General features: G+C 48.8%; 1 protein-coding gene across 1 annotated transcript in view; it reads left to right on the top strand.

Annotated features, from left to right (window-relative positions):
• Nucleotides 1-506: 506 nt before the first annotated feature.
• The window catches only part of LOC138488740 (UDP-glucuronosyltransferase 1A1-like), a 428,922-nt gene continuing 404,489 nt past the window's right edge, over nt 507-24,939 (top strand). The window contains exon 1 of the mRNA XM_069615999.1: nt 507-1,494. Within this exon, the coding sequence (XP_069472100.1) occupies nt 625-1,494 (870 nt within the window). The 5' untranslated portion in view covers nt 507-624. The remainder of the gene's footprint in view (nt 1,495-24,939) is intronic.

Below are 24,939 nucleotides of genomic sequence, written 5' to 3'. Positions count from 1 at the left end.
ATTCCCACTGGGGAGCAGCCAGCAAAAGCTGTACACGCCCCTCTCCCGGCCCACTGAAATAAACAACCCTCGCATCCATGGGTTCTAAATCCCAGAACCGCACCCGTGCACACCTCAACCGTTTCCAGACCAGCTTTACAAGCTGCTTCAAGTTCCAGTGGCATCACCTTTAACATGCGACTGGCCTCACAAAACAAAGCTTCCTGGCAAAGGAACCAACATGTTTAATGCATTTATTGATTTGTTATACAGCTTTTTGAAGGGATGACTGTAGTCTCGCAGAAGCAACTTCCGCGCGCTACGGGTGAGGCGACACCACCGAGCTCAGGGCTGACTCCCTGCGTTTATTGGCACTGTGGGCGCGGAGTGTACTTTAGTGGGCACGTTCCCACAGATGAAACGTGCCCCGGGCGTGTCAAACAGGTTTGCGAACCAACCCTTTACTCTCTTACCGTTACCAAATGCTTTCCAATACACTGTGAACTTGAAGTATTTGTAACCGGCCTCAGACTGCGGGCAGACGAGCAGGGAGAGGGAGTGACCTGCACGTTGTATTTGTTGCGATAACACTGTACCTTTGGACTGCGCTCGGCACTGAACAGCCCTTCAAGCATCAGTGAGGAGATGGAAGACGGGTTTAGATCCATTCGCCCAGCCAAGGCTGCCCTTCAGCTCCTCCTGGCTCTGGGGCTGATGGCGTCCATCGATGGCGGGAAGCTGCTGGTGGTGCCTCAGGATGGCAGCCACTGGCTCAGCATGCGCCTAGTCGCCGAGGAGCTTGGGAGGAGAGGGCACCAGGTTGTGGTGGTGGTGCCGGAAGTCAGCATTGCCCTGGGTGGCTCTGAGAGGTACACCCTGAAGACCTACTCAGTACCATTCGACAAGGAGCACTTTGATGGAGCAGTGATGGCAGTTGGGCTTGGCGCGTTTGCTGAGCAATCTCTACTAGAACAGATATTTGCCCTCAACAGAATAATGACCAATGTCACTGACATGATGATCTCTGCGTGTGCGCGCCTCCTGCACGACGAGGAGCTCATGGCGTACCTGAGGAGCATGGAATTCGATGCTCTGTTGATGGATCCATTCTACCCCTGCGGCACGATCGTCGCTGAGTACCTGTCTCTCCCCACTGTGTACTTTCTGCGTACTATACTTGGTGGAATGGATGAGACGGCATCCCAGAGCCCTAGTCCATTCTCGTATGTTCCAAAGGCAATGTCCTCCAACACAGATCACATGACATTCGCTCAGCGGATAAAAAACGTGATGGTGGCGCTCTCCGACTACTGGTTTTGCTATACTCTTTATTCTCCCTTTGAACATCTTGCTAGAACCTTCCTTCATAAGGAGGTGACTTACAAGGAGCTCTTCAGCCGAGCCACGGTCTGGCTGGTGAGATACGACTTTGTGTTTGAGTTCCCACGTCCAGTGATGCCCAACATGGTCTTCATAGGAGGAATCAACTGCGCGCAGGCAAAGACGCTGCCACAGGTAAGTCGCTCTTATCCACCATGGGCGGAAGTAGATGCCACTGCTTGATGGGAACATTGACAGAGGAGAAAGACTCTACAAGAGAGTGATCAACATTGGGAGGGCATGTAAGGTGGGTGACCTCTTTAAAAGAAGACATTAGGGCCGATTTAATGGGGATGTGGTGGTACAGGATCTAAGGGGAAAAGTGATGGAAAAGAGTCAAGCATTTTCATTTTCCTTGTATACCCGCAGTCGACAATATCCCAGCAGCAACAACAGCTCTAAAAATCTCAATGGGCCAGCAGTGATTCCATTCTGCCATGCGTCTTAAAATGTTACATAGAACTATACCACCACCAGGGATGGAGGCGGCGCTACCTTTCCAGAGATCCTTCTAGATCGAAGACAGACAGGTCACTGCATCACTACTGTTTCCCCTTCAATGCACCCACACTGTCAGGTTTTGGCATAGGCGTAATTATATGGGGGGACAGGGAGTTTTGTCCCCCCCAACTTCTGTAGCATGCCTTTTTGTCCCCCCCCATCTTTTGGAGGGAGGGCAGGGGGGCCGCAATCATCAATTATGTAATTGGACAGCGCAAGCCCGGCTGGGGTGCTCATCAAGGCTTGCGCTGCTCATTACATAATGCAGAGATGCCTGGCAGCTGCGCTGCAACACATTCAGGGTCGGGATGCCCTGCATGGCTCAGTCCCTCACCCTGGCTGGACTGACTCAAGGTCAGCAGCCAGGGTGCTGAACAGAGTGCTACAGGGCCTGGCGTCTGTGCTGTCACGCTAGCAGCAGCACTTCTGGGGGCCAGCGGCACAGAGCATCGCTTTCCGGCTTTGTGTTCGTGCGACACACAGACAGGAACTAGGAAGCTCATTCAGCTTCCTGGTTTCTGTCTGGCGCGTGAGTACGAAGAGGTTAGGTTGGTGTGACATGAGACGTGGCCCGAGCGGCATTGGAAAGCAGAGCAGAGGTACCTTTTTTTTTTAAATAAAAGTTTTTTTATTGTGTTTGTGCTTGTTTATCAGGGAGCTCTGTGTAAGCCCTCTGAGGCAAAATACATGCACACTTCCTAATTAGCATATGGATTGCACCAACAGAAGGGACTTCACAGATAAGGACATTGCAAGGTGCATCATCAGTCTTTGATACTTGGAGGCACCATGGAAGTGACTTTAGAATAAGTTACCATAAATAAGCCAAGTGACAAATAACTTTGTGGTGCAAAATACCCAAATTGCACTATTGTTATATGTGGAGCAACTCTACAGTCATTAGGTGTTTCCATTATAATAGCATGATACATTAACATAAGCTTTGAAGTGAACCAGAATCACTTTACAGAGCTGCAGATAAGGCACAATGTGATTAAATAATTTGCACAGGATCACACACTTGGTTAAATGGTGAAACTGGGATGTGGACAATGTAAGCGACCGTGCACATCTTTCCAGCCTTAGTTGATATAGATATTTATTAAGGTGCTTTACATTCCATGTGCTTATTATTTATATAATACATATAGCATATAATTATGTACAGCAATGCATTGGAAGCAGCAAACCACATTATATAACAAACTAGCCTTTCATAGTAAACTAACCATACACTATATACAATGGGCCTCATTACACGGAAGGCGGTAACCATGGCGCTATTAGCGCCAGGGTTGCCGTCGGTATTGTACCGTGTCCGCCTTGGTGGATGGCGGAATTACCGCCCTACTCCAAGGTGAGCGGGGGCGGTAATTCCCCATTCACCAAGGCCCTTCCCCATTTTTGCCCCCATAGGGCATAATGGGAATGGGGAAGGCGCTAATTACGGTACCGCAAATTGCGGTACCGTAATTAGCACCAAGGTCCCTTTGCGGCACCCTAGTTTAACGGCTGGTAAAACCAGCCGTTAAAGTCGGGTCCCGCAAAGGGAACTCGTAGTAAGGCGGTAAGGGTTAACGGTCACCGGTAGCATTACCGGTGACCGTTAACCCTTACCGCGAATATGTTGAGAAATGGGAGAATGGCTTTAGTTTCATTCTCCTCATTCTGCATGCACAGTCACAATAACATCATGCAGATTAATGTGAGCCTAACACATCCTCCTTGGGTTTTAAAGCCATCGTCATTATTTCATAAAGCATGCAGCATTATGCACCCTTCTCACTTCTGATGACTCCCTCCCATTCCCATTTCTCAATGGAAAGAAGTCCCTAATAGTAGAACCCCCCTCCCTCCTGTCAGTGCCTAATGGCTCACATTGTAATACTCCTTGGGACATTATCCTGGCAGCGGGACACCTCTACCATTCGGAACGGGTGAATTGTCCTGCTGCCAGGACAATGAGCATGCTGAGCAAGAATTGCTCAGCACACATTGCCCTGCCAGCGGGACACTTTTGCTGTTGGGCACCCCTTTTGAGGTGCCAAATGGGAGATGTGTCCCAATGACAAATGTCCTGGTCTGGCTCTTAAAAGAGCTGTGGGGGGGGCAGCTTGACCACACCTTTGTGACTCTCCCACTCGGTACGCCACTGCTTGGAACCATTTGTACACAGGAAAACATACCTTTAATCAGTCAGAATCTTGTAGAAAAATCTATCAGCACGTAGACATATAAGGCGCTGTGCAGAACCCAAGTTTGAAGATATATGGCATTTAAAAATCCATATCAATTATGCTTGGTCACCCACTGCATTGCATTAACCAATGGTTTCTGCCTTTGAATGAAAGGACAAATCAGGCAAATTGCTGACATTCCAGTGAATCTGGTCCTTTCGGCCATGGCTGTATAGTTCAGCTAGGTCAAGTCAACATAGCCCAAAATGTCAGGTATCAGGGGTTGATAAAGTCTGGTCTGCTCAATGTACGAGGCACCACCGTTTCCATGTGTTATTGTAAATGCACATCTAAATGTTGTGTGCACACAGTGTACGTCAGTGGAGGTGCTGGGTGCATTTGTGTGTGAGTGAGAGTGTGAGCACATATGTGTGCTGATTTTTGTGTCTGAATGAATGATAAATAATGCATTGTTTGTAATAGTGGAATTAAGTTTGTGAATGTTATGTTGAGTCACTGGGTGCACGGCAGGCCGGCTGAAGATGTGTGGGGCCCAATTGAATTTTAAAGATACACCACCTGTTTTATGAAAGTTATAACAGAGCGTCAGCAATGGACTCTTGTGCTGTAGTAGTTTAGTGTTTTTCGCTGCAAATACGTTTTTACCTCTGTACAGAAAAACAAACCCATGTCCCCTCAAACTGCCAGTACACCCATAAACCCCCCCACTTACCTTTTCTCCATCCGCTGCCTCTCCTGTAACATGCAGCGTCAGATCCATCCCTTTAACGCAGATCGGATCTGACGCTGCAGCGTCCCTCATCTTCTTTTTTTTGTTGAGTCCCCTGCCACAAATGCTGAGGAAGCGGGGAACACACCCGCAACGGCCAAAGCCAAAAATACTGAACGAGGGCTGAGGGGGCCACCCCTGAACCCATTGCTCTTCATGTTCAGTATCTTCAGCTTCAAACGAATGGCGGTGACCGAATTTGGTCAAATCTACCATTCAACCAAATGTTTTTAAACTATTTGGCCGAAACAATCCCTCAGAGCCACCATCCACCCTCCCATCACCCCACCGCTTTCCTTCAGTTGTCATGTTCCCCCCAACATTTTCAGCAAAGTTACTCCACTGGGTTTTGGAGCTATGGGACACAATGGCTGGAAACACTATGACAGCAGGGACCTGGTACGTTTGCACTGCGGTGTAGTCAGTTCCCCACCACCAAATGTTTGTCAATTGCACTTCGGGGTGCAAATGTAAAGGGCAAAAGATGGCGTACAAGTGTGTACGCCACCTTTTGCCCCTTCACATTTGTACTCTGCAGTGCAAATGAAGTAATTGCTGCCTGGCATGCGTCTTTACTTGTAATTGTGAGGGCCTTGAAACACTTGTGTATAGGCATGTTACAAATGCCATATCATATCATGACAAGCGGCACTCACAATGAAAAATGAGCATTGTGTGACACGCTGGCATGTGAGACCGTGTTTGTTTGTAATTGTAAACGCTGCCTACCATGGGAGCTGTGATTACAATAATCTCCTATGGAAACGACCTGATTTTTGCTGGTGAAAAAGCAAGCACTTTCCATAGGAAATTATTGATTTCACGGCAACATGAAAATGTCATGCTGGTGTGAAACCAAGTTATTTTTTAAGGCGGAGGGCAAATGGGAGGCGGAAAGGTAACTTCAGTTATGCCCTTGCTCTCCACCTTCAAAAACAATGGAAATTCCCGATAGGGTGAATGGAGCCTTTAAGATATGCCTCTATTTACTAAGGGTACCTCCAAAATGAGCTTATGCATGTTTTCCTGCAATTTTAAATCTAACTTTAGGTGAACAGCAGAGACCAGTAAGGAGGTTCCTTCTTGCAGACTTTTCCTTACCATTCTCCCTGCCTCCACCTAAAACCCAAAAAAGGCCTAGCAGGATTGCCAGTGCTCATTGTGAGTTATCCCTATTGCATGTACCCTCACTATTCCAATCCTTCTTTTATCACGATAATCACAGATAAAACTTTGTATTTATTTGAAGAACAAGCAAGTCAATTTTGATCATAAATGATTTACAATAACACATTTATAGATGGATGAGGCGCTCACACGAAGGGTGCCTGTACAATAGCACAAAGACGAGAATAAGTGGTGAGCCAGTTTATCAGGGTGTAAAAAAGTAGGAGATACATATATATATATAAGGAGACCAGTGACTTACAAAGGTAACATTGACCTTCGGTGGCAAGTGATTCAGACTAAAGAGTACTATTTGACTATACAGAATGACATTATTAGGCATTAGGGGAGGCAGTGGTGGGGTCAGATTGGGACGATGGAGAGAGAGGGAAGTGGAATCTCCTTCTTTATCAAGTAAGTAAAGTTTAAGCCGAGCTTTGAAGAGATCCACAGTTGGGCTGGCTTTGATTGTTATGGGCAGTGGGTTCCAATGGAGTTGGACGGGTAGGGTGAAAGAGTGAAAACGAGAGGAGTCACTTGGAGGATATAGGACAGTGAGGTTGAGTTCAGTGGAGGTTCAGGGGGACCGAGATACTGAGTAAACTGAGATACATCCACACAGGCACTGAGGAGCAAGACCATTGATAGCTTTGTAGACTAGGAGAAGGAACTTGAAAAGAGAGCAGTTGTGCACTGCGAGCCAACTAGCATGTTGCCAGTAGGTAGAAGTGGGGAACGATCTGGGTAGGTTGCAAATGGCTAGCAAGGTTGAGGGGTGTAGGAGTAGAGAGGAAGGCAGAGCAGTAAGCTTGAGCAGTAGTCAAGTCTGCTGAGCACGAGAATGGAGATTAGAGTTCTTGTAACTGGCTATTAAGAAAAGGACACATTTTCAAAATGTTGAATAGGTTAATATGAGCAGCAGAGATAATGAACTGTTGCAGTTGGAGGTTGCTATCCAAGAGGGCTCCAGAATTGCGAGCCTTGGGAGAGAGGGCAAGAAGGTCAGGCGGGAAGTGGATAGGGGAGGGATTGCATTGACAGGGAAGTGCGCCGAATTTTGTGTTTTTGTTGCTTTCCTAAAAGGGTTTTCTTCATTTTTTAACAAATCTTTTTCAATATTTCCCGTCTGGGGGGATGGGGCGGATCAAGGGCGTTTTCACGGATTTACACAGTTACCTGTAGAACAATGATAACCGTGGTTAACGGAAAAAAGTTTTTAACTAAAAGAGAGAGTTTGAAAAAGGGGAATCTTAAGGCGACAGTGAGGTGTGGGTGTAATGAGTGTTGCCGAAAGCTATGACTAGAGGGATACTTTAAGGAATCGAATAATGCAATATGCAAAGTGGACATGGCCGAAGACCAATGGCTAGTGAGCCCCAACGAAACCTATGGGGGCAGCATATCAAGGGGCCATAGGCTAGTGTGCCCAAAAGAAACCTAGTGGTGTGGCCATAAGTTGGAGATGGTCTCTCCTTTTATTTTCAATTGGAGCTGACCGGAGATCCAAAGGCCGATTTCAATGTTTGCATTGGAGATGCTCATTTGTATTTGTGGGTTGGTGAGCAGGTGCAAGAGGATCTATGTCACCTGGCCTAACCTCCACCCACTTTCTTAGCCCTGCCTCTTCCTTTCCGCTCTGAACTCTTAGATCAAGGGCGTCTCTAATCCAGGCGTTTGAAGTGAAGGGCAGTTATTGAAAAGGGCAATTCCTGTTTGCACCTGTTTGGACCTGTTCAGACCTGTTCGAACCGGCATGACCCAGGGCCCAAACCTGTGCTCAGACATCAGATAAGCACACGTTGACATGTGTTTTCGCTCTCCGTCCCCACAGGTCTTCCCCACCATCACCAGGCAATGCCAACATCAACAACATCGCCCTCCCTCTAAGACATGGACTCTGCAATGCAGCAACCTCACCTACATCAGCCTCAGGCCCATCAATACCCCCTCACCGTCCACAACACGGAAGTTGATGCTCCCAATGTCCGCTCAGCTATCATCCATGAAGCAGACATCACCGACCTCATCACTACACACAACCTTGTTGCCATCTTCATCACCAAGACCTGGCTGACACTCATCTCCACCCACATCCTAGACATTCCTGTCCCAGAGGCCTACAGCATTCAACACAGAGACCGGCCAAAAAAGACAGGTGGAGGCCTTGCAGTCATACACAAGACCTTGTGGCCCTGCACCAGACTTGACATCAACAACATTGGTTCCTTCAAAGTCCTCTCCTGCCACTTCCTGCTCACCCAACAGACACAGTCACTGTCCATCTCATTTACATACCACCCAAACACAACACTGCCTTCATCTGCGACTTCACCGACCTGGTCACCACCATGTTCCTCAAGCATGCAAACATCTTCCTAGGAGACTTTAACCTCTCAGGCAACAAGGCCACCATACCAATGAAGGAATCTCGCCTCAGCCTTCTTGAAACCCTCAGCCTCACACAACACATGAATGGCCCAACACACGTGAAAGGTAACATCCTCGCCCTACTCATCACTGCACTGTATACCCTCCACTACAGCTCTCCTCTCCCGCTTGACTGGTCTGACCTTCTAGCCGTGGCTTTCAACATCCTGCACACCACCACAGTAAAGCACTCCCAATTGAAACCCAGCAGACAAACCTACAGGTCCTCGAAGAACTTTCCAGTGGAAGCCCTCACAGAAGACCTCGCCAACCTACACCTTACAAAACTGTAAACTCTCTTAATGTATTACAAAAGGTCACATTATTTCATAGATTAATGTGGACTATTGAGTTTTAAGAAACGACCCCTAAATCAGAAACACTGCGAAAAACCCAGATGCTTAAGTGGTAATTTCTTAGACTGAGAGGTTAGGGTTTTAGACAGCCAAGGGATGCACTTCTGATTTGCAGTTAGTCCTAAACTACATCAATTGTTAAGCGGCTCAAAAATGTAGGTTAAGTTGCTTTCATCCCTTCCACATATGTCCCCTTTCGTGACCACCTTGTGACATCAAAACCTCTCTGTCAAAGGTCATCTGCCACAGCCAATACAATTTCACTAAGGGATTTTCACTTCCGCTATGTCAGTTCTGTGCTCTATGATGAATTCAACTTGCTCAATATCGCTTGAGGTGTTCAAATGGACAGAAGGAATCTCATGGAAAAGTGACAGGATGTTTGTCTCCTAATGGAAATACTGAGGATAAGGGAACACTCCTTCATGATTTGAGAGCTCCTCTTCCTGAGATTTCACCCTAACAGGTAGTTTGTCATCATTCCCTCTAGAGCAGGTCTCATCCCTTAGGTCCGATACTGTTAGAGAATCTTGTTGTGTAGATTTGAGTCTTTACATGTCCCGCCTCCCTGCTATTAGGGATTTCCCAGAAGGATGTATTTCCATTACAAAGTGCTCAGACCTCTGTTTGAGTACTCAGGTGCTTCAGATTAGAGAGAGGTTGTGGGTTAGAAGGTGAATTTGAAGCCTCGCACCATTTAACATTGTTCTTCTTTCCTTTTCTAAAATGAACAGAAAGCGCATTTGCATGTTTGCTTGCATCAGGTGTAATGTCAACTACAGGACAAGGCTCAACTGATGGACTTGGCAGCCAAGCAGTCTCCTTTTCTTTAAGGGATAAGGATTTAATCAATTTGAAAGAACAGCTCTAATCTGTTTTCTTATTTTTTAGATATTTAGTTTTTTGGTTTACTGCTTCATTGTTTTTGTTTTGTAATTTTATACAGTGGGTTTGTTCGGTCCTAAATGTATAACTGAAGGGGACACTGGTGCGAAGGGTTCTGCAGCACACAGAAGATTATTCAATTTTATGAATTCTTTCAAACATTCCTTAGAAGGAGGCGTGTCTAATATCATATTAATGTTATTAACTCCACCTGTGAAACACTTGAAACTGACTTGATCAGAGATGTATTTTTATCAATAGATTCGGCACACTCAATGCATTTAATCTGCATAGAGTCTTATTTCATTGTATGTGATTTCCCCTCAATGCTAATAAGGTCGTACATTTTAACACAAAGTTAAGAGCTAAGATTGATAACTCGCTTAATTCTTTCTCTGCACCAGGGTTAGGGGCTAAAAGTCAGTCTACGAGGAGCAAGAGATAGTAGGAGAGTCAAAGGACGAGTCCATCACTTTCATTTTAGGGTAATAGAGCAGGTGTATCAGACAGAGGGTCCAAGGAGCGAGAGGCAGTTTGAGGACATTCACGTGGAAGTATGTCCTCCAACCTTACAGGGCTTGTAGAAAGAGAATCCATGTTCAAGACACCACGCCCCTCGAAAAGGTACGGCCAGGGTCGGACTGGGCCCTCGGCCCATCGGCCCGTGGCCGGTCCAAAATCACTGTGAGGGGTGATGGGCCGGTTTTCCGAAGCACTCCTGGGCCGGTCTGTGTCTGCAGAGAGCCAGTTTGTGTTGTGTTGCGTTGCATTGCGCTCAGAGACACCATGGCACCAGCCGTGCCACCGGGTGAAATAGACACACACAAGTGTAACTTTATTTTTACAAAACACTGGGAGCGGCCGGGCTGGACGGGACCAGGGCTGCCTCAGCCCAGCCCGCTCCCAGTGCATTGTAATATGAGCCCCGGGCCCGGATGCGGCTGTGTGGATCTTAAACACATCCGTCGCGAGCGCTCCCAGAGCACTGTAAGTACTAGAGCAGCATGCAGCGCCTGAAGGTCGGTCGCCCAGTGCCCTCTGGGTTAGCACACATAGCACGTGTGCACTGGCTGGTAGACCCGTCTAGGTATGCAGGTAGGCTGACATTGAGTGCCAGGTCTGTATAAGGAACTCACATAGTGGCTTAGAGACACATGAAGACGTGCATGTACTGGATGGAAACCATTTGCAGACTCTATTCAGGGTCCTTCTGTGCCCATATGGCTTGTGAAGAATTCATGGCACTTAAACATGATTTTTCACCGGTACCGGACACTTGTGCATGCTTATCCTTCATATTGATCATAGACTCAGGCTAAAATCTCACTCTGCAGTTTCCCGCAGTGCTCTTTCGCCCGCACAGCACCCAGATCCTGGCCCTGCACTTGTATGCATACGTTGGTTGATCTCGTTTTATGCTGTGCTCTTGCACGCTTGGTGGGCCCAGTTTTATTCAGTGCTTCTGTCCTCTTCCTGTTGCCCATTTTAGTGCAGCGCTCCTGCACACTTGTTTTAACGCCAGTTTACTGTTGTGCCCAGTGTAGTCCGTTACTGCTGCGCTTACCTAGTTTTGTGTGGTTCCTGTGCCTACACATTTCCAGGATTGCATGGTTTCATACTGTAACAAGTGTGTTTTCTCTATGGCCACTTCCGCACAATACTTTTGAACCCTTTCTGTGGTACTTATGTCCCCTCATATCTCAGTTTCATGCAGGGCTTTGTGCAGAGTTGTGACACTGTTTTTCTCCATTGCTCAGCTCAGCGCAGCTTTGAGCATCGGTTGCCCCTGCACCCTCATTGTGACCGGATTTATGTGCTGTCCAGCCAGGTCCATTTTGGTGCAGTTGTTCTTCACGATCACTGTGACCAGTTGTGTGTAAGGCTTCTGTGTCCTCACTGTGATGACGTCCATGCTTCTGGTGTGCCTAGTTTCGCGCAGCACTTCTCGCCACCAGTGTGCAATGTTTATTGCCTGGTTTTGTGAAGTGATTTTGTACTGTTCCTTTGCCAGTGGGGCTTAATTGCAGGGCAGGATCCTTCCCTGGGCGGTGTAAACAGAGGGTACGGTTGTGGGGTGCTCAGTTCCAATGGATGGGAGCGGCCGCCCGGGCGTTTCTAGGACGTCACTCACTCGGCCCTGAGCTGGCAAGGGGCTACAGTGTTCAGGCACAGAGGTAGAACATCGTCAACACTGTGCCTGGCCCGAGCGGATAGATAAGAGGCTGCAGTACCTGTTTACTCCTGTGCATAGCCCACACTATGCCGAGAGTGAGAGAGAAAGGTGACTGCTAAAAATGGACACCCAGGCATAAATGATGCAGGGACAGTCGGCAGAGGTATCAGAGCAATACACAGATGTGAGCGACTCTCCAAGGGATGCAAAACCATTTTGTAAAGTTGTCCACCATACCTCCGAAGCCTCAAAAGTAGATGCACGCAGGCTTGACATGCGGCTAAATTTGCACCAGACCTGCAGATGAACTCAACTGGTCTGCTGTTCAATCTCAGTTACCAGTTTAATGGTATCCAGTGGATAAAAATTGCTCATTTTACTATAGCCGATATGATAGCTCAGTGGGTTGAGCGCTCGCTGCTGCGATGTGTGTGTGATATGCAGGTTGTAGGTTCGAAGGCCATCTCAGCCTTTCATCCTTCTGAGGTCGATAAATGAGTACCAACACAGGTTGGGTGATACTGTATGCATATTTGTTCTATAGAAAAAGAGCTTAAGCGTAAGTGCTATACACTAACATATTATCATTTGGCCTTAGACGTCTGCTTGCAATCACAGTAATTTGACAATATGGATCTATACACACAGATATTAATGATACATATGGTGATCCATTCTTCTATGCAAAGTTATGTTATTTTATGAGTTCTGTTGGAATGTAACAGACACATGAACCCTCCATAAGTAGCCTTTTCTGTAAAGTCGTGAATTGATGCGCTTCACAGCTGATGGTATGAGGGCCACTGTTTTTGAGGCGAGGGGTAGGCTACTTTTTTTAGGCGAGGAGTGGGCCACTTTTTTTTGGGTGTCCGGGCCTGTTTCTTGCCGGGGTCCGACCCTGGGTACGGCGGGAGTTATATTTGGGGGGAACAATTAGAAGGAAGATCACCCAGGCTAGCTGTGCGAGTTTTAAAAAATAAGTCAGTGATATTCCTTTTAATGTTAGTAGGTGTCAAAGTAAAACCATGAGGTTCCTCCAAGTCTATTCGAGAATGAGGATTCTCCAGCAATTCACTGACAGACAGGGATTTGGCGATTGTTGGAGGGGGAGCTCTAGGGGCAGCGCACCCTCTAACAATGCTTTTTCCCTTTCTGGGTCTGATTCCCCTCCCGTTCCTGTTCCTTACATAATACATCGAGTGGAACTCCAAATGTTACTTCCTCAGAGTAAGACGCTCTCGTTCAATTGCAGCGTAACTGCACTTCCGCCACGCTTAGCACGTGTGGCCGCTTTTAAAGGGGCCACACCCTTTTTGGCTTACTGCACAAAAACCCAGACTCATTTAAAAGTGGAAAAGGTCGCTTTAATGTGACAGGCCAAAGCTTACAATTCAAAATGCTCAACTGGCTCCATGGCCTAACAAACTAAATAAATATTACAACAAACAATTAAATAATTAAACATTTCTCCATTGCTCATTTTCATCTTCCCAACAGTTAAATAAATAACTCATCTATCTCCTCCCTACTTACCCCTTGGAGCCTACTGTCTTCTTGCCCTTTTCCCAGGCGTCCCGCTTTCTCCCAGGGGCCATGCCCCTCCAGGCTCAATACCTGTTCCCCCGGGGTGACCTGCTTGTGCAAACAGCGCCACCCCATCCTTTCCCGTGTCATTCCTCATTGTGCTTCCCTCCCCTCACATCAAAAGGGGCCATGCCCCCGGCGCCCAGAACACTTCATCCCCATTATACTCCCCTCTACACCAATCTCCCCCCTTCCTCTGACCTGCAGCCAGCCTGACCTGCCACATCAGCAACTGAAATTTACATCACATCTTCACAATGCCCTGACCTGTCACAGAAAACTACCACCTCTACCTCTAGTAAAAAAAAACCCCACAAAATGCACCCTAGACCCACTCCCATGCTTCAAACAGACCTATGAACTAAACCCAAAATGAAGGGGTGGGAGGGCGGGACAATCTTCAAGTCCTAACCGTCGCCTGGTTCCCGAACCTTCCCTGAGCCCCTTAAATACCCCGGGAGGCGCTCTGCCTCCCACGACCACTCGCTGGCCGTGTGCAGCGCCAAAAACTCCCCGGGGGGAAACGCTTCGCGTTCCCCCCGGTACCCCCCTTCTCCACTGCACAGCGGGACCGTCGGTTAGGTGAGATAGTAGACACAAAATGTCATCCATACGAGCAGCAAACAACACAGTCAGCTCCCTCTCGCCTGTAATCCTGCAGCATAACTTAACTTCCGCCGCACTTCGCGTGCTCTTTGCGCATGAAGCTGCTCTTAAAGGGCCCATGTCCTTTGTTGCACAGTGGAAGCGTCAGACTGGTGAGGTAGCAGGCACCAAAAGTAATCCGTAGGAGCAGCACACAACACAGCCAGCAGCTTCTCACTTGTAATCCTGCACTTCCACCACACTTTGTATTATTATTTTGTGATCCACTACGAGAATGCATCAGTTTGTTAAACTAAGTGCAGTCCTCAAAATGTAAATGCCTCATGGACATGAAGGCATCTGGCCACTATAGTCACTGAGTCGATAAAGGTGGGAGGCGCCGCGAGAGAACTCCTCGTTCTACAGGACACCAACCAAAGGAAACTGCTTGGGCGGCGCAAAGGACTGCCGCACAATAAGGAACGTGTCGAGACTCCTGCAGGGCTAATCTAGCACACATTTTTACTCTGCATATCATTGTATATTTCAAAATAAAAAAGATTAAAATCACCAGTACATTGTAGGACATGAATGATCCAGATATTGAGGATTGGCAGACAGGAGTTATATAACAACATGGATCAAAGAAAAGGCTGACACTACCGCATCTTCAAAATACTCTTCCCTCCCCAGGCCCGGCTCTCTGTTAGGACCTAAATTCTGCATTATGATATGTGGCCATTTAAAGTATTTGGTGGGGTTTTGTAACCCTGCTATATGCAGAAATCAGCCTGAGCTCTTTAACGCAATTCAACAAAATGGCACACGTGACAGGTTTCTAATGCGAGGCCAACCCCACCGACTGTTATGTTGGCAGCCCTCGGCCTGCGTGCGCGGGGGCTGGCAGAATGCTGGTAGGCCGCGGAACTGCCTCCCGAACGCGGGGGCGGGGCTTTTATTTAGGACGGCCTGCGTCACCGCGTAGCGGGACGCAGGGCGGAACTTAACATTCCTCCTTTATTATAAAACAAACAAACATAACGCTAACTACCAACAACGGCGAAGTCCAACATGAACTTACAGTCTTCGACACCCAGCTACCCTGCCATTGGGGTTCATGGCACCGGGGCACTAATTACCACACATAGTCACTTAGCTTGGATGGCGGTCTCGTCGTTGTTCTCAGCCGGTATCGCCCTTCTCGGGGAGCTCTCCCCCTTGCTTCATGCTCTGGTTCACCTTCGCTGTTCGGGCCCTCGAGGCCGGGTGCATCCAACGGCTCCCAGGTTCCATCCCCCGCTCCTGTCTCCTCAGGGATGGCCTCCGGCTCTTCTTCGCTGGGCTGAGTATCCTCGCCTTCCCGATGGCCCTCCTTATCGGTCCACAGGGTACTGGGTACGGCCTTGAACCATGACGAACTCCTTGTCACTTGACAGCGTCCTCGTGTCACAGTCACCATGGTTCCATGCCGGTCACTGACGGTCCATGGACGTTCCTCGTACCTGGTATCAAGTTTTGACTTGGAGGGGTTTCGTATCATGATGACTTGGTCACCCACTTGATGATGGGACGGCCTTGCTCTCCGCTTGCCACTCATGTGTGCGTTAGCATCCCTTCTCCTTCTTTCTGTGCGTTCCTCATTGACCGCGTCCGGGGTCCTGCTTGGGTGATGCGGGATCGAAGATCTAATGACAGTGCCAAACATGAGGTCCGCTGGTGGTATGCCGGTTGTGCTATGGGGCGTGACCCGGTAGTTCCGGAGGAATCGGAAGAGGTCAACCTTCCAGGGATTGGCGTTCGCCTTGGACACCCTGAGCACCTTGTTGATGGTTCTCATAAACCTTTCTACGTCCCCATTTGCCTGGGGGTGTCTTGGTGTGATATGATGATATTTTACATTGAGGTCCTGTAGATAATTTTTGAAGTCCTCTCCCGTAAACGGTGGCCCGTTGTCGCTTTTGATTGAGGTCGGTAGCCCGTGAGTTGCGAACATTTTCTCTAGGGCCGGAATGACCACTTCAGCTGCTGTGGATTCAACTATCTCAACTTCCGGGTATCGGGAGTGATCATCCACGGCCACCAACAGGTGGAGGCCCTCTCGTAGCTTGCAAAAGTCAATGCTGATGGCCTCCCAGCGAGAGCGGCCACGTTCTGCTGACATGATTGGTTCCGGTTCTGGCGGGGCCCCCGTTATCTGACAGGATAGGCACGTGCTAACGAGTGTCTCGACCCGCTCCTCGATCTGGGGAAACCATACTCGGTGCCGAATACGGGCTTTTGTCCTTACCAGTCCTTGGTGTCCTTCATGTGCTAGGGCCACTATCCTGTCTTGTATTTTGAGAGGGATTACGATGCGGTTTCCTCTTAGTATCAGTCCACCTTCTGTGATTGACAAGTCTTGCCGGACTGTGAATATGCCGGACAAAAACCCTTTTGCTTCCGCTGTTCTGTTGTGCGTGTGTCTCATGAAGGTCTTCCAGTCACCTGAGAGGATGGCATCCTTCACTAAGTCACAACACGGGTCCTTGAGCGTTTCCGCCTCGATTTCCTCAATGCTCACCGCCTTGGGTCTCATCGCGTGCACCACTTGACATATGTGTTCCTCCGTCTCTGCAGCTACTTGGATCTCTTGTTGGGTGGCCTCTTGCGGATGCCTGGAGAGAAAATCCGCCGGGTTTCCGCTGCCCGGTTGGTAGATGAGATCAAAGTCATATTGCTGGAGGTGTAGTAACCACTTGGTGATTCGTGCCGGAGGGTGTGCTGACGTCCCCATGAAAATGGGTAGTAGGGGCTTGTGGTCCGTGATCGTCGTGAACCGACGCCCATATAAGTAGAGGTGAAAATGCCGGCACCCCCACAGCACAGCGATGGCCTCCTTTTTGATGTGTGAGTACCTTTGTTCGGTCTCTGTGAGGGCTCTCGATGCATATGCTATCGGTCTCTTCTCCCCTTCCTTCGTGACTTGCATTAGGATGGCTCCGAGCCCCACGGGGCTTGCATCCACGAACAGTTCTGTGGGCAGCTCGGTGCTATAGTAGGCCATCTTGGTGTCGGCGGACAGGGAGTCCTTGATGCTCTCGAACGCGTCCTGGCATGTCTGCCCCCAATCCCACTTGACGTTGGCCTTGGTGAGTTCCCGCAACGGCTCAGATAGTGTGGCCAGGTTTCGGATGAACCTCCCGCAGTAGGTGGCCATGCCTAGGAAGCTGCGCACTTCTGTGGGGGTCATCGGTGGGCTTGCAGCCTGAATGTCTGCGACCTTCTGCGGGTCAGGGGAGATGCCTGTGCGCCAAACTTGTACCCGAAAAAAGTGATCTCCGATTTGAGGAACTCACACTTCTCCCGGTGTATTGTGAGCCCAGCATCTTGTAGTCTGCCCAGTAAAGCGTGAAGCCTCTTGATATGTATTTCTTTGTCGGGGGCGTGAATCAAAATATCATCACTCACGTTGAGGACACCAGGGATGCCTCTGATGACCTCCTGGATGGTTTGCTGGAATACCTCAGCAGCAGACGATATTCCGAAACTTAGGCGTTTGTATCTCCGCAGCCCCAAATGCGTCGAGAACGTTGTAATGTAGCGAGAGTCTCTGTGGAGTTTGAGTTGATGATATCCCGCCTTGAGATCAATCTTTGAGAATACACACGACCCTGTGAGGTCAGCCACGATTTCGTCGATCGTTGGGGTGATGTGGCGTTCTCTTTTAATGGCAGTGTTGGGGAGACGCATGTCTATGCAGATCCGCACCTTTCCAGGCTGCTTAGGCTTCCGTGTCACCACCATTGGAGAGACCCACGGTGTGGGCCCTGTGACCTCCTCAATGATGCCCGCTTCTTCCAATGCCTTGAGTTCCTGCTCCACTTGTTCTCTCATGTGGAATGGCGTTCTCCGGTGCCTAACGGCTTTCGGCTGCACTGTTTCATCAATATGAAGTTTGATGGTTTTCCCTTTTAAACAGCCTATTCCCTCTTGCAAGTCAGGGTATTGGTTCAGCATCTGCTCCACCTCCTTGTCTTCGTTGACATGGCAGATGAATTGGACCACTCCCAGGTCCTCCGCTGCGTCCCCACTAAGGAGGCTCTCAATTCCTGCCTTCACGACATAGACCTTGGACCATAGTCTATTTTTTCCGTGTTCCAGCGTAGTGCGGAACCTGCCAATCACCGGCAGGGGCTTTCGACTGCCGTATGCATACAACAGAGTGTCTGTGCTTTTCAGCTCTGGTGTAGGGTTTAGAGTCTGGAAAATGCTTTCTGGCATGACGTTCACCGAGGCGCCTGTGTCGATGGTCATGAGAATGCACTGGTTTTGGATGGTGACCATGCACTTGCGCCTTCGGACGGCTTTTCTTCGTGGTCCCCGACCTTGGCACAGTGCAGACACCAGGTATACCTTCCTCCCTTTTCTCTCGATGTCTTTGGTGGGGTCCTGCTGCATTGCCGAGACATCATCCCCTTCATCCTCCGTGGAAGAGTTGGCCACTGCGACCCTTCTGGCGCTGGCTTGCTTCTTTTTCTTGGTCGCGTTCTTCTCCGGCGGGTTTTGTGGGGGCTGTATGGGGGTGTCCGCTGATCGGCATACCTTTGCGTAGTGATCCTTCCGGCCGCATGCTCCACATGTGGTGCCTTGAGCAGGACAGTTGCGACGGCCATGTCGTGGGCCACCGCACCAGCCGCACTCTGTGGGCCCCGGAATGTGCGGTTGCCACCTGTTTTGGCCGTAACCTCCACTGTTGTCGTCCCTCGAGGATTGTCTGTTGGTGATCCGGGCCACCATAGCTGTGTTGAGAGCAGGTTGCAGCCTGTGTAGCGTGGCCTCCATGTTGGCCGCTCTGGTGTGGGCCAGTTCCCTTTGACGTCCTAGTTCAAGGATCCGCTGTAGGGGAATACCCTTTTCGCTAAGTATCAGGCGCCTTAGCTTTTCCGAGTGTATCCCATTGATGATTTGCCTCCTGATCTCCCTCTCCACGTTCGTGAACTCGCAGGACATGGCTAGCTTTCTCAGACGGGTGTGATATGCATCAAGGGTTTCCTCCGCTGCCTGTAAGGTGGTGCAGAAGAGAAACGTCTCATAGTCTGGATTTAGTTGAGGGAGAAAATGAGCCGTGAGGGCATCTTTCGTGCTTTGGTATGCATCCTGGCCATCATCAACGTTCAGGGAGTTGAAAATGCGCAGTACCTCGTCACCCACGCTGAGTAGTAGGTGTGCCTTCATTTTCCTGGGCGCCGTAATCTCTTTGCACTCCATCGCCATCTCAAATTTCTGAATCCACAGCTGCCATCTGGGTCCGCTCGATGATGGATCCGTGAATGGGTCAAACGGCTGGACCAGTGTCGACGAACTCCCGTGTGTGCGAGGTGGAGGTGACGTCATGGACAGGTTCGCCGCAATTCTGGACGGCGTGGTGGGCCCAGGCGTGGACGTGCTGGCTGCCATGTTGGCGTGGACCTGTTCGGTGTTGTCGTGAGTTCTTCCGACGACCACCAGCGCCGCAACGTCGGGCCTACCTTGGAGGTGCTGCCATTCCCAGGCGCTGTGTGGGACAGTTCAGGGCCTGGCGCTCCCGTCACTCCGTGTTGCTGCCCTCTGGTGTTGGATGCCAGATGCCACCAGGTTCTCCAGTGCCCAGAGGAAGAGCTTTAGTCATGGTGGATGGGGCGAAAAACGGAGTGGCACAGAGAAGGAAGAGAGAAAAAAAAAAAATGTTTTTTTTTTTTTTGGGGTGGGGGTCACGTGTGTGATTCCACCCCCACCGGGTGTCCAAAAATTTCGCCGCGATGGCTGTAGGGAGTTAGGGTGCCTTCAAAACACCGAGCGTGTAGTGGAGTTCATCTCGCCTCGTCGCCATTGTTATGTTGGCAGCCCTCGGCCTGCGCGCGCGGGGGCTGGCAGAATGCTGGTAGGCCGCGGAACTGCCTCCCGAACGCGGGGGCGGGGCTTTTATTTAGGACACCCTGCGTCACCGCGTAGCGGGACGCAGGGCGGAACTTAACACCGACGTGCTTATATGTTGAACCTCCAATCCTGAGTTTTTGCAGCAGCCTGCTAGCTCCTTCACCTGGCGGCAGGCAGGGCAGACTTCATTGCTCATTCTGTTCTGGTGTTGGTTGTTGACGGTTGAGCTCATTCTTTGCTTGTCCAGGCACGTATTTGACTTTTTTTCTCGTCCCGGATTTCCTCGGAACCTGATTGTAAATTCTCACCCCGAGGCAGTGTTTGTAGACTACGGGTGCCTATCCCTGCACACCAGCAATGAAATTAGATGACGTGCTACACACGAGGGCAGAGGGCTGAGTTAAGGATAATGCATTTTCTCTTGTGACTCTTTGCCTGACTGCATTAAAGGCGAGGAGTTCTGTCCTGGAGGGTGCCTGGTAGCTGATATGCAGGAACACTGTCGCTAAAATGGCTCCTAGTTTTGTCTCTTGGAATACAGCCTGTCGCCATCTCCTCATCCTTCCCAGCATCAGCAAGGGCCGCAAGCTGCTGGTGATGCCGCTGTTTGGAGGTTCCTGGCTCAGCCTGCACACAGTGGTGGAAGAGCTCCGTGAGCGAGGGCATGAGATTGTGCTGGTGGTGCCAGAGACCAACATCCTAATCGGGAAGTCACACGACTACACCGTGAAGACCTACTCGTTTCCATTCACCAAAGAATAGTATAAGTCCCACAGTATAAGTCCCACACTAACTCAGGGCCTCATTACGAGGTTCGAGGTAGCCATGGCGCTATTAGCACCATGGCTGCCTCCAAACTCGTCCCGACACTGCCCTGGTGAATGGAGCAATTACCGGTCCATTCAAAGGTTGGCGGGACCGGTAATTCCCCATTCACCAGGGCCCTTCCCCATTCCCATTGAGCCCCCATAGGGCTCAATGGGAATGGGGAAGGCGCTAATAACGGTACCGCAAATTGCGGTACCGTTATTAGCTCCAGAGTCCCTTTGTGGGTCCCGTCCTTAACGCCTGGAAAAACCAGGCGTTAAGGGAGGACCCGCAAAGGGAACTCGTAGTAGGGCGGTAAGGGATTACCGGCACCAGTGCCCTTACTGTACCGGTAATCCCTTACCGCCCACCTCGTAATGAGGCCCAATGAGTCATTTCCGTTTTACCAAGAAATATCTTCAGGACACATTCCTTCCTCTCTATCAGCAGATTTCCTCACTAATTGAGACAATGATTTCAGCTTGTCACCACTTTCTGGATGACCGGAAACTAATCTTGTACCTAAAAGAATACAAATTTGATGCCCTGTTCATGGATCCATTTATTGTCTGCGGACAAATAGTGGCAGAGTGATTCTCCATCCCATCCGCCTTCATCATGAGGCGGATCCCATGCAGTGTCAACCAGGTGGCTGCTCAGTTACCAAGTCCTAAAGGCAGGGGGGTTGTCCCGACAGGAAAAAGCATACGGTTTAACAGTGGATTAAGTCACTGTAAGTGTCTCACGGGGGCTGCATAGACTGTGTCTACTGTTTACCCATTATGTAGTAACCACATGTTTTTCTCTCTATTTGAATAGAGCAAGGGACACACTACGCTGGATCCTAGCACTTGTATGGATTTCACATTTATTGATTACAATAGAAAATATGTCCAACTATATGCCAAACAATTCAAGCACATTACAAGGAGAAAGTACAACAAAAGTAGAACATTACAAGAAAAAGAAATGATGCCTGTTGCATGTGGAGTCTAGACAAGAAAGAATATTAGAACAATGGTGCAGAAAAAAACATGCCTTCACTTCTTATGAGTTGTACATTTTTGACCACTCAAAAACAACATAGAGTTCAAGTTTCAAACAATGTAGCTTGAGACAACAAACAGAAGCCTGTCCTTTTCGGTAAATTTGGAACAATACAAGGCTGATAAGTTATTATAAGCAAATTGTGTGTGTGTACCGTTTCAGCTTGGTTAGGTCAAATAGGGGTCAGTTTCCAAGTCCTGCATCCTATGTACCCAGGTTTTTCATAGGTCTTCATGACCACATGGTATTTTCCCAACTAGTGAAGAACACGCCGACCAGCTTCCATGACACCAGGCTTTTATATGCCCTTTACTCACGGTAGGAGCTCCTGGCCTCGCACCTCCTTCAGCGGGAGGTGACGTCCTTGGAGCTCGACAGTGGGGCTTCCATCTGCCTGCTGAGATAAGACCTTGTCTTTGAGTTCCCGCAACCTCTGATGCCAAATACGGTCTTTGTTAGAGGAATCAACTGTGGCGGGAAGGATCCTCTGTCTCAGGTGGGTGTCCGTTGTCACATCTCCTCAGAATGATTGACATGGAGAACTTCTGTAGTAGGTTTAACATTCTAGAATATTCGTTGGCTTTCGACATTCACTGTTTGGACTACACAAATTGAAGTAATATGGGTGAGAGAAAGTAAAGGGAGCTATGGAAAGAGGAGGAGAGAGGGTGTTAGGTAAGGTTGGAAAAGAGGGAAAGGCAACAAGGGATACAAGAGATTTCAAATTGAAGATGGAAACGAAAGAGAAGGGCAGAGGAGAGTGAGAAAGAGAATGGAGACTGGAAGCGCGAGCACTGAAGAAGAGAGTTAGGGTAACGGAGAGAGGCAGAGAAAGAACTGCAACGAGAGAGTGAGGAATATGAGGGAGTGGTAGCGGGCTCGGGTGTGGGAACATCAGTGGACAGAGTGAGATAGAGAGCAAAATGAAGGGTCATATACAGGATGCAGATGATTGGAAGCGAACAGAAAAATATGGATTAAGGAATTCATGAGAGTGGAGATGGGAAGTCAAATGCGTGCAGAATGCGAACAGGCTCATGGAGGTGCACTTGCCCGCGTTGCTGCATATTACAATGGGTGTGAACAAGAGGTGCTCTGGTTTTGTAAAACTGCCCAGAATCCTCCCTCCTTGCTTCACTCCTAGTGATTGAGAATGGTTCCTTGCGCTGCTCTTGGGTTTCCATATGGCAGGCTGTTCTCAAAAACTTTCTTTCAAAAGTGAGTGACGAGCATTTCTTTGATGTAATACTGCTGGAGCCCTCTTCGGTGCAAGGGCTGGGTATTGTGTGTACAGTAGTTAGACTGGGCTTCGAAGCTTCCTTGGCTCCCCCGCGGTAGCTATGATTAACCAATCAAGACCCAAGCTCTGTAGGAGGAATGTGTTGGCTGGCACAAGATAGAGTTAAGCACGTAAACAGTTCTTACCACTTATACAAACATGACTATCCAGTTTGATTTGGTTTGCAAAGTAATAACTCTTTATATATAAACTGGAGCATATATGCAGTGAAATAAATGTCCCAGAAGAACACTAAGAGCCTCTAACCCTATCCCACGGAGACATCTGATCTCAAACAGGGTCTCCAACAAGGCTGTAGCAGCCAAGACCACAAGAGAGCATAGTGCTAAAGTTAATCAACGCAGTAATACATTTTGATGGCTTTTCTTCACCAGATGTCATAACCTTCAGTTTGTGTAGTTCTGAGCCCCCTGGGTTGCAGTTTTTCAATATTATTTATCATCGACTTGAGACAGGAGCTGCAGGGCTGTAGTTTGCAAGCTCCTGGTCATTGGATGGTGCGGTTGGTGAGAAATAGTGCTCGGAGGGTGGGGCAATTCCTTCGGTACTGGCAAATCTTCTGGTTCACCCGGGGTTCCAGGTTCTGAAGTTGCGGCGTCGGGTGGATGGCATGTGTGGAGTTGTGCATGCGAGAAAGACGTTTGTTCAAGGTGAAGATCATGATATTGGGGGCACATGTGTATGATTTCACACGTGGGATGGAGGTCATTACAGGTACGCGGGTCACACCAGCATGTTCATGCAAGGCAGCTGGGATTATTCCCCAGTACTCGAATGCCCTGAGACTGAGGACTTTGTGCTGTTGGACCTGAGGAGTGATAGTGTTGAAAAGAGCAGCTAAAGTGGGCTCTAGCTCCAAAGCTGAGCTTTAGGTGAAACCAGAGATACACTTGTGAGGCAGAGTCATCACACCCAAGTTTACTTGGGTGTGATGGGTGGGAAGGTAGACCGGCCTCGCTAGGGATCATTCCCAAGAAACACTTGTGTACAGACGCGTTATAAATGACATATCATATCATATCATTCATTGTTTAGCGTGGCCTTTGGGGTCCTGTCTGATGACTTCTTAGTGTGGATTACCAGGATGGATCTGCTGGGCTCTTGATTGCCCGGCTGCACTGGGCTTGTTTGGCGGCTTTCTCAGTTTCACGGCAGCAGGTCGTGGTTCACTTCGGTTCATGTTCCGTTTTCTGGTCGGCCTGCAGGGAGAGACAAGCATGGTACTTCATGTTCATTGTTACTTATAGAGCACTGAAAGCCCTGAGGGATTAAAGTACTGTAAAACCAAAAGTAGCCGAGGAATACTTGGTTGGCAACTACCATGCAATGTAGCTAACAGGGAAAGTGTTTTCGAACCACATACATTTTCTATTGTTTCTTAAACTGATGAATATTTGATTGAAGTCTTGTAACCAACGGGAGACTGTTGCAGATCAGGGTGCATTGAACCGCAAATGAACGTGCACCCTTTGTTTTTCGGCAAAAACATGGATACTACTAAGGGATGACGATTGCATGACCTACAATTTCTGTTAGGGAAATACCTAGTAGCACAGTTCTTAAACATGATGTGTGGTTCCAAGCAAGCATTCATTCATGGGTGATTCATGGGTGATTGAGGCATTATATATATATATAAAAACCTCAGTGCAACCTAAGTAAAATAGGTATGGCTTGGGTAAATGAAGACTTATTTGTTTATGTAAAATCTGGGTGTTTCTGTCGGTATTTTCTTAAAATGCCATGATGCCACTGGCGTAAGTTTGCGCTATGTACATTACCGAACGATAGATGGGTAGAAATGCTGGGACATTTCTGACTATGTGGGCGACTGCTTATGAAAAATGTGAAGTCGGGAGATTTGGTGTTCACTACAATCGGATAAA

Source organism: Ambystoma mexicanum, chromosome 9, assembly GCF_040938575.1.
Source record: "Ambystoma mexicanum isolate Mex_15411 chromosome 9, UKY_AmexF1_1, whole genome shotgun sequence".
Classification (NCBI taxonomy): Eukaryota; Metazoa; Chordata; class Amphibia; order Caudata; family Ambystomatidae; genus Ambystoma; species Ambystoma mexicanum.
This window is presented reverse-complemented; position numbering and strand designations above follow the sequence as displayed.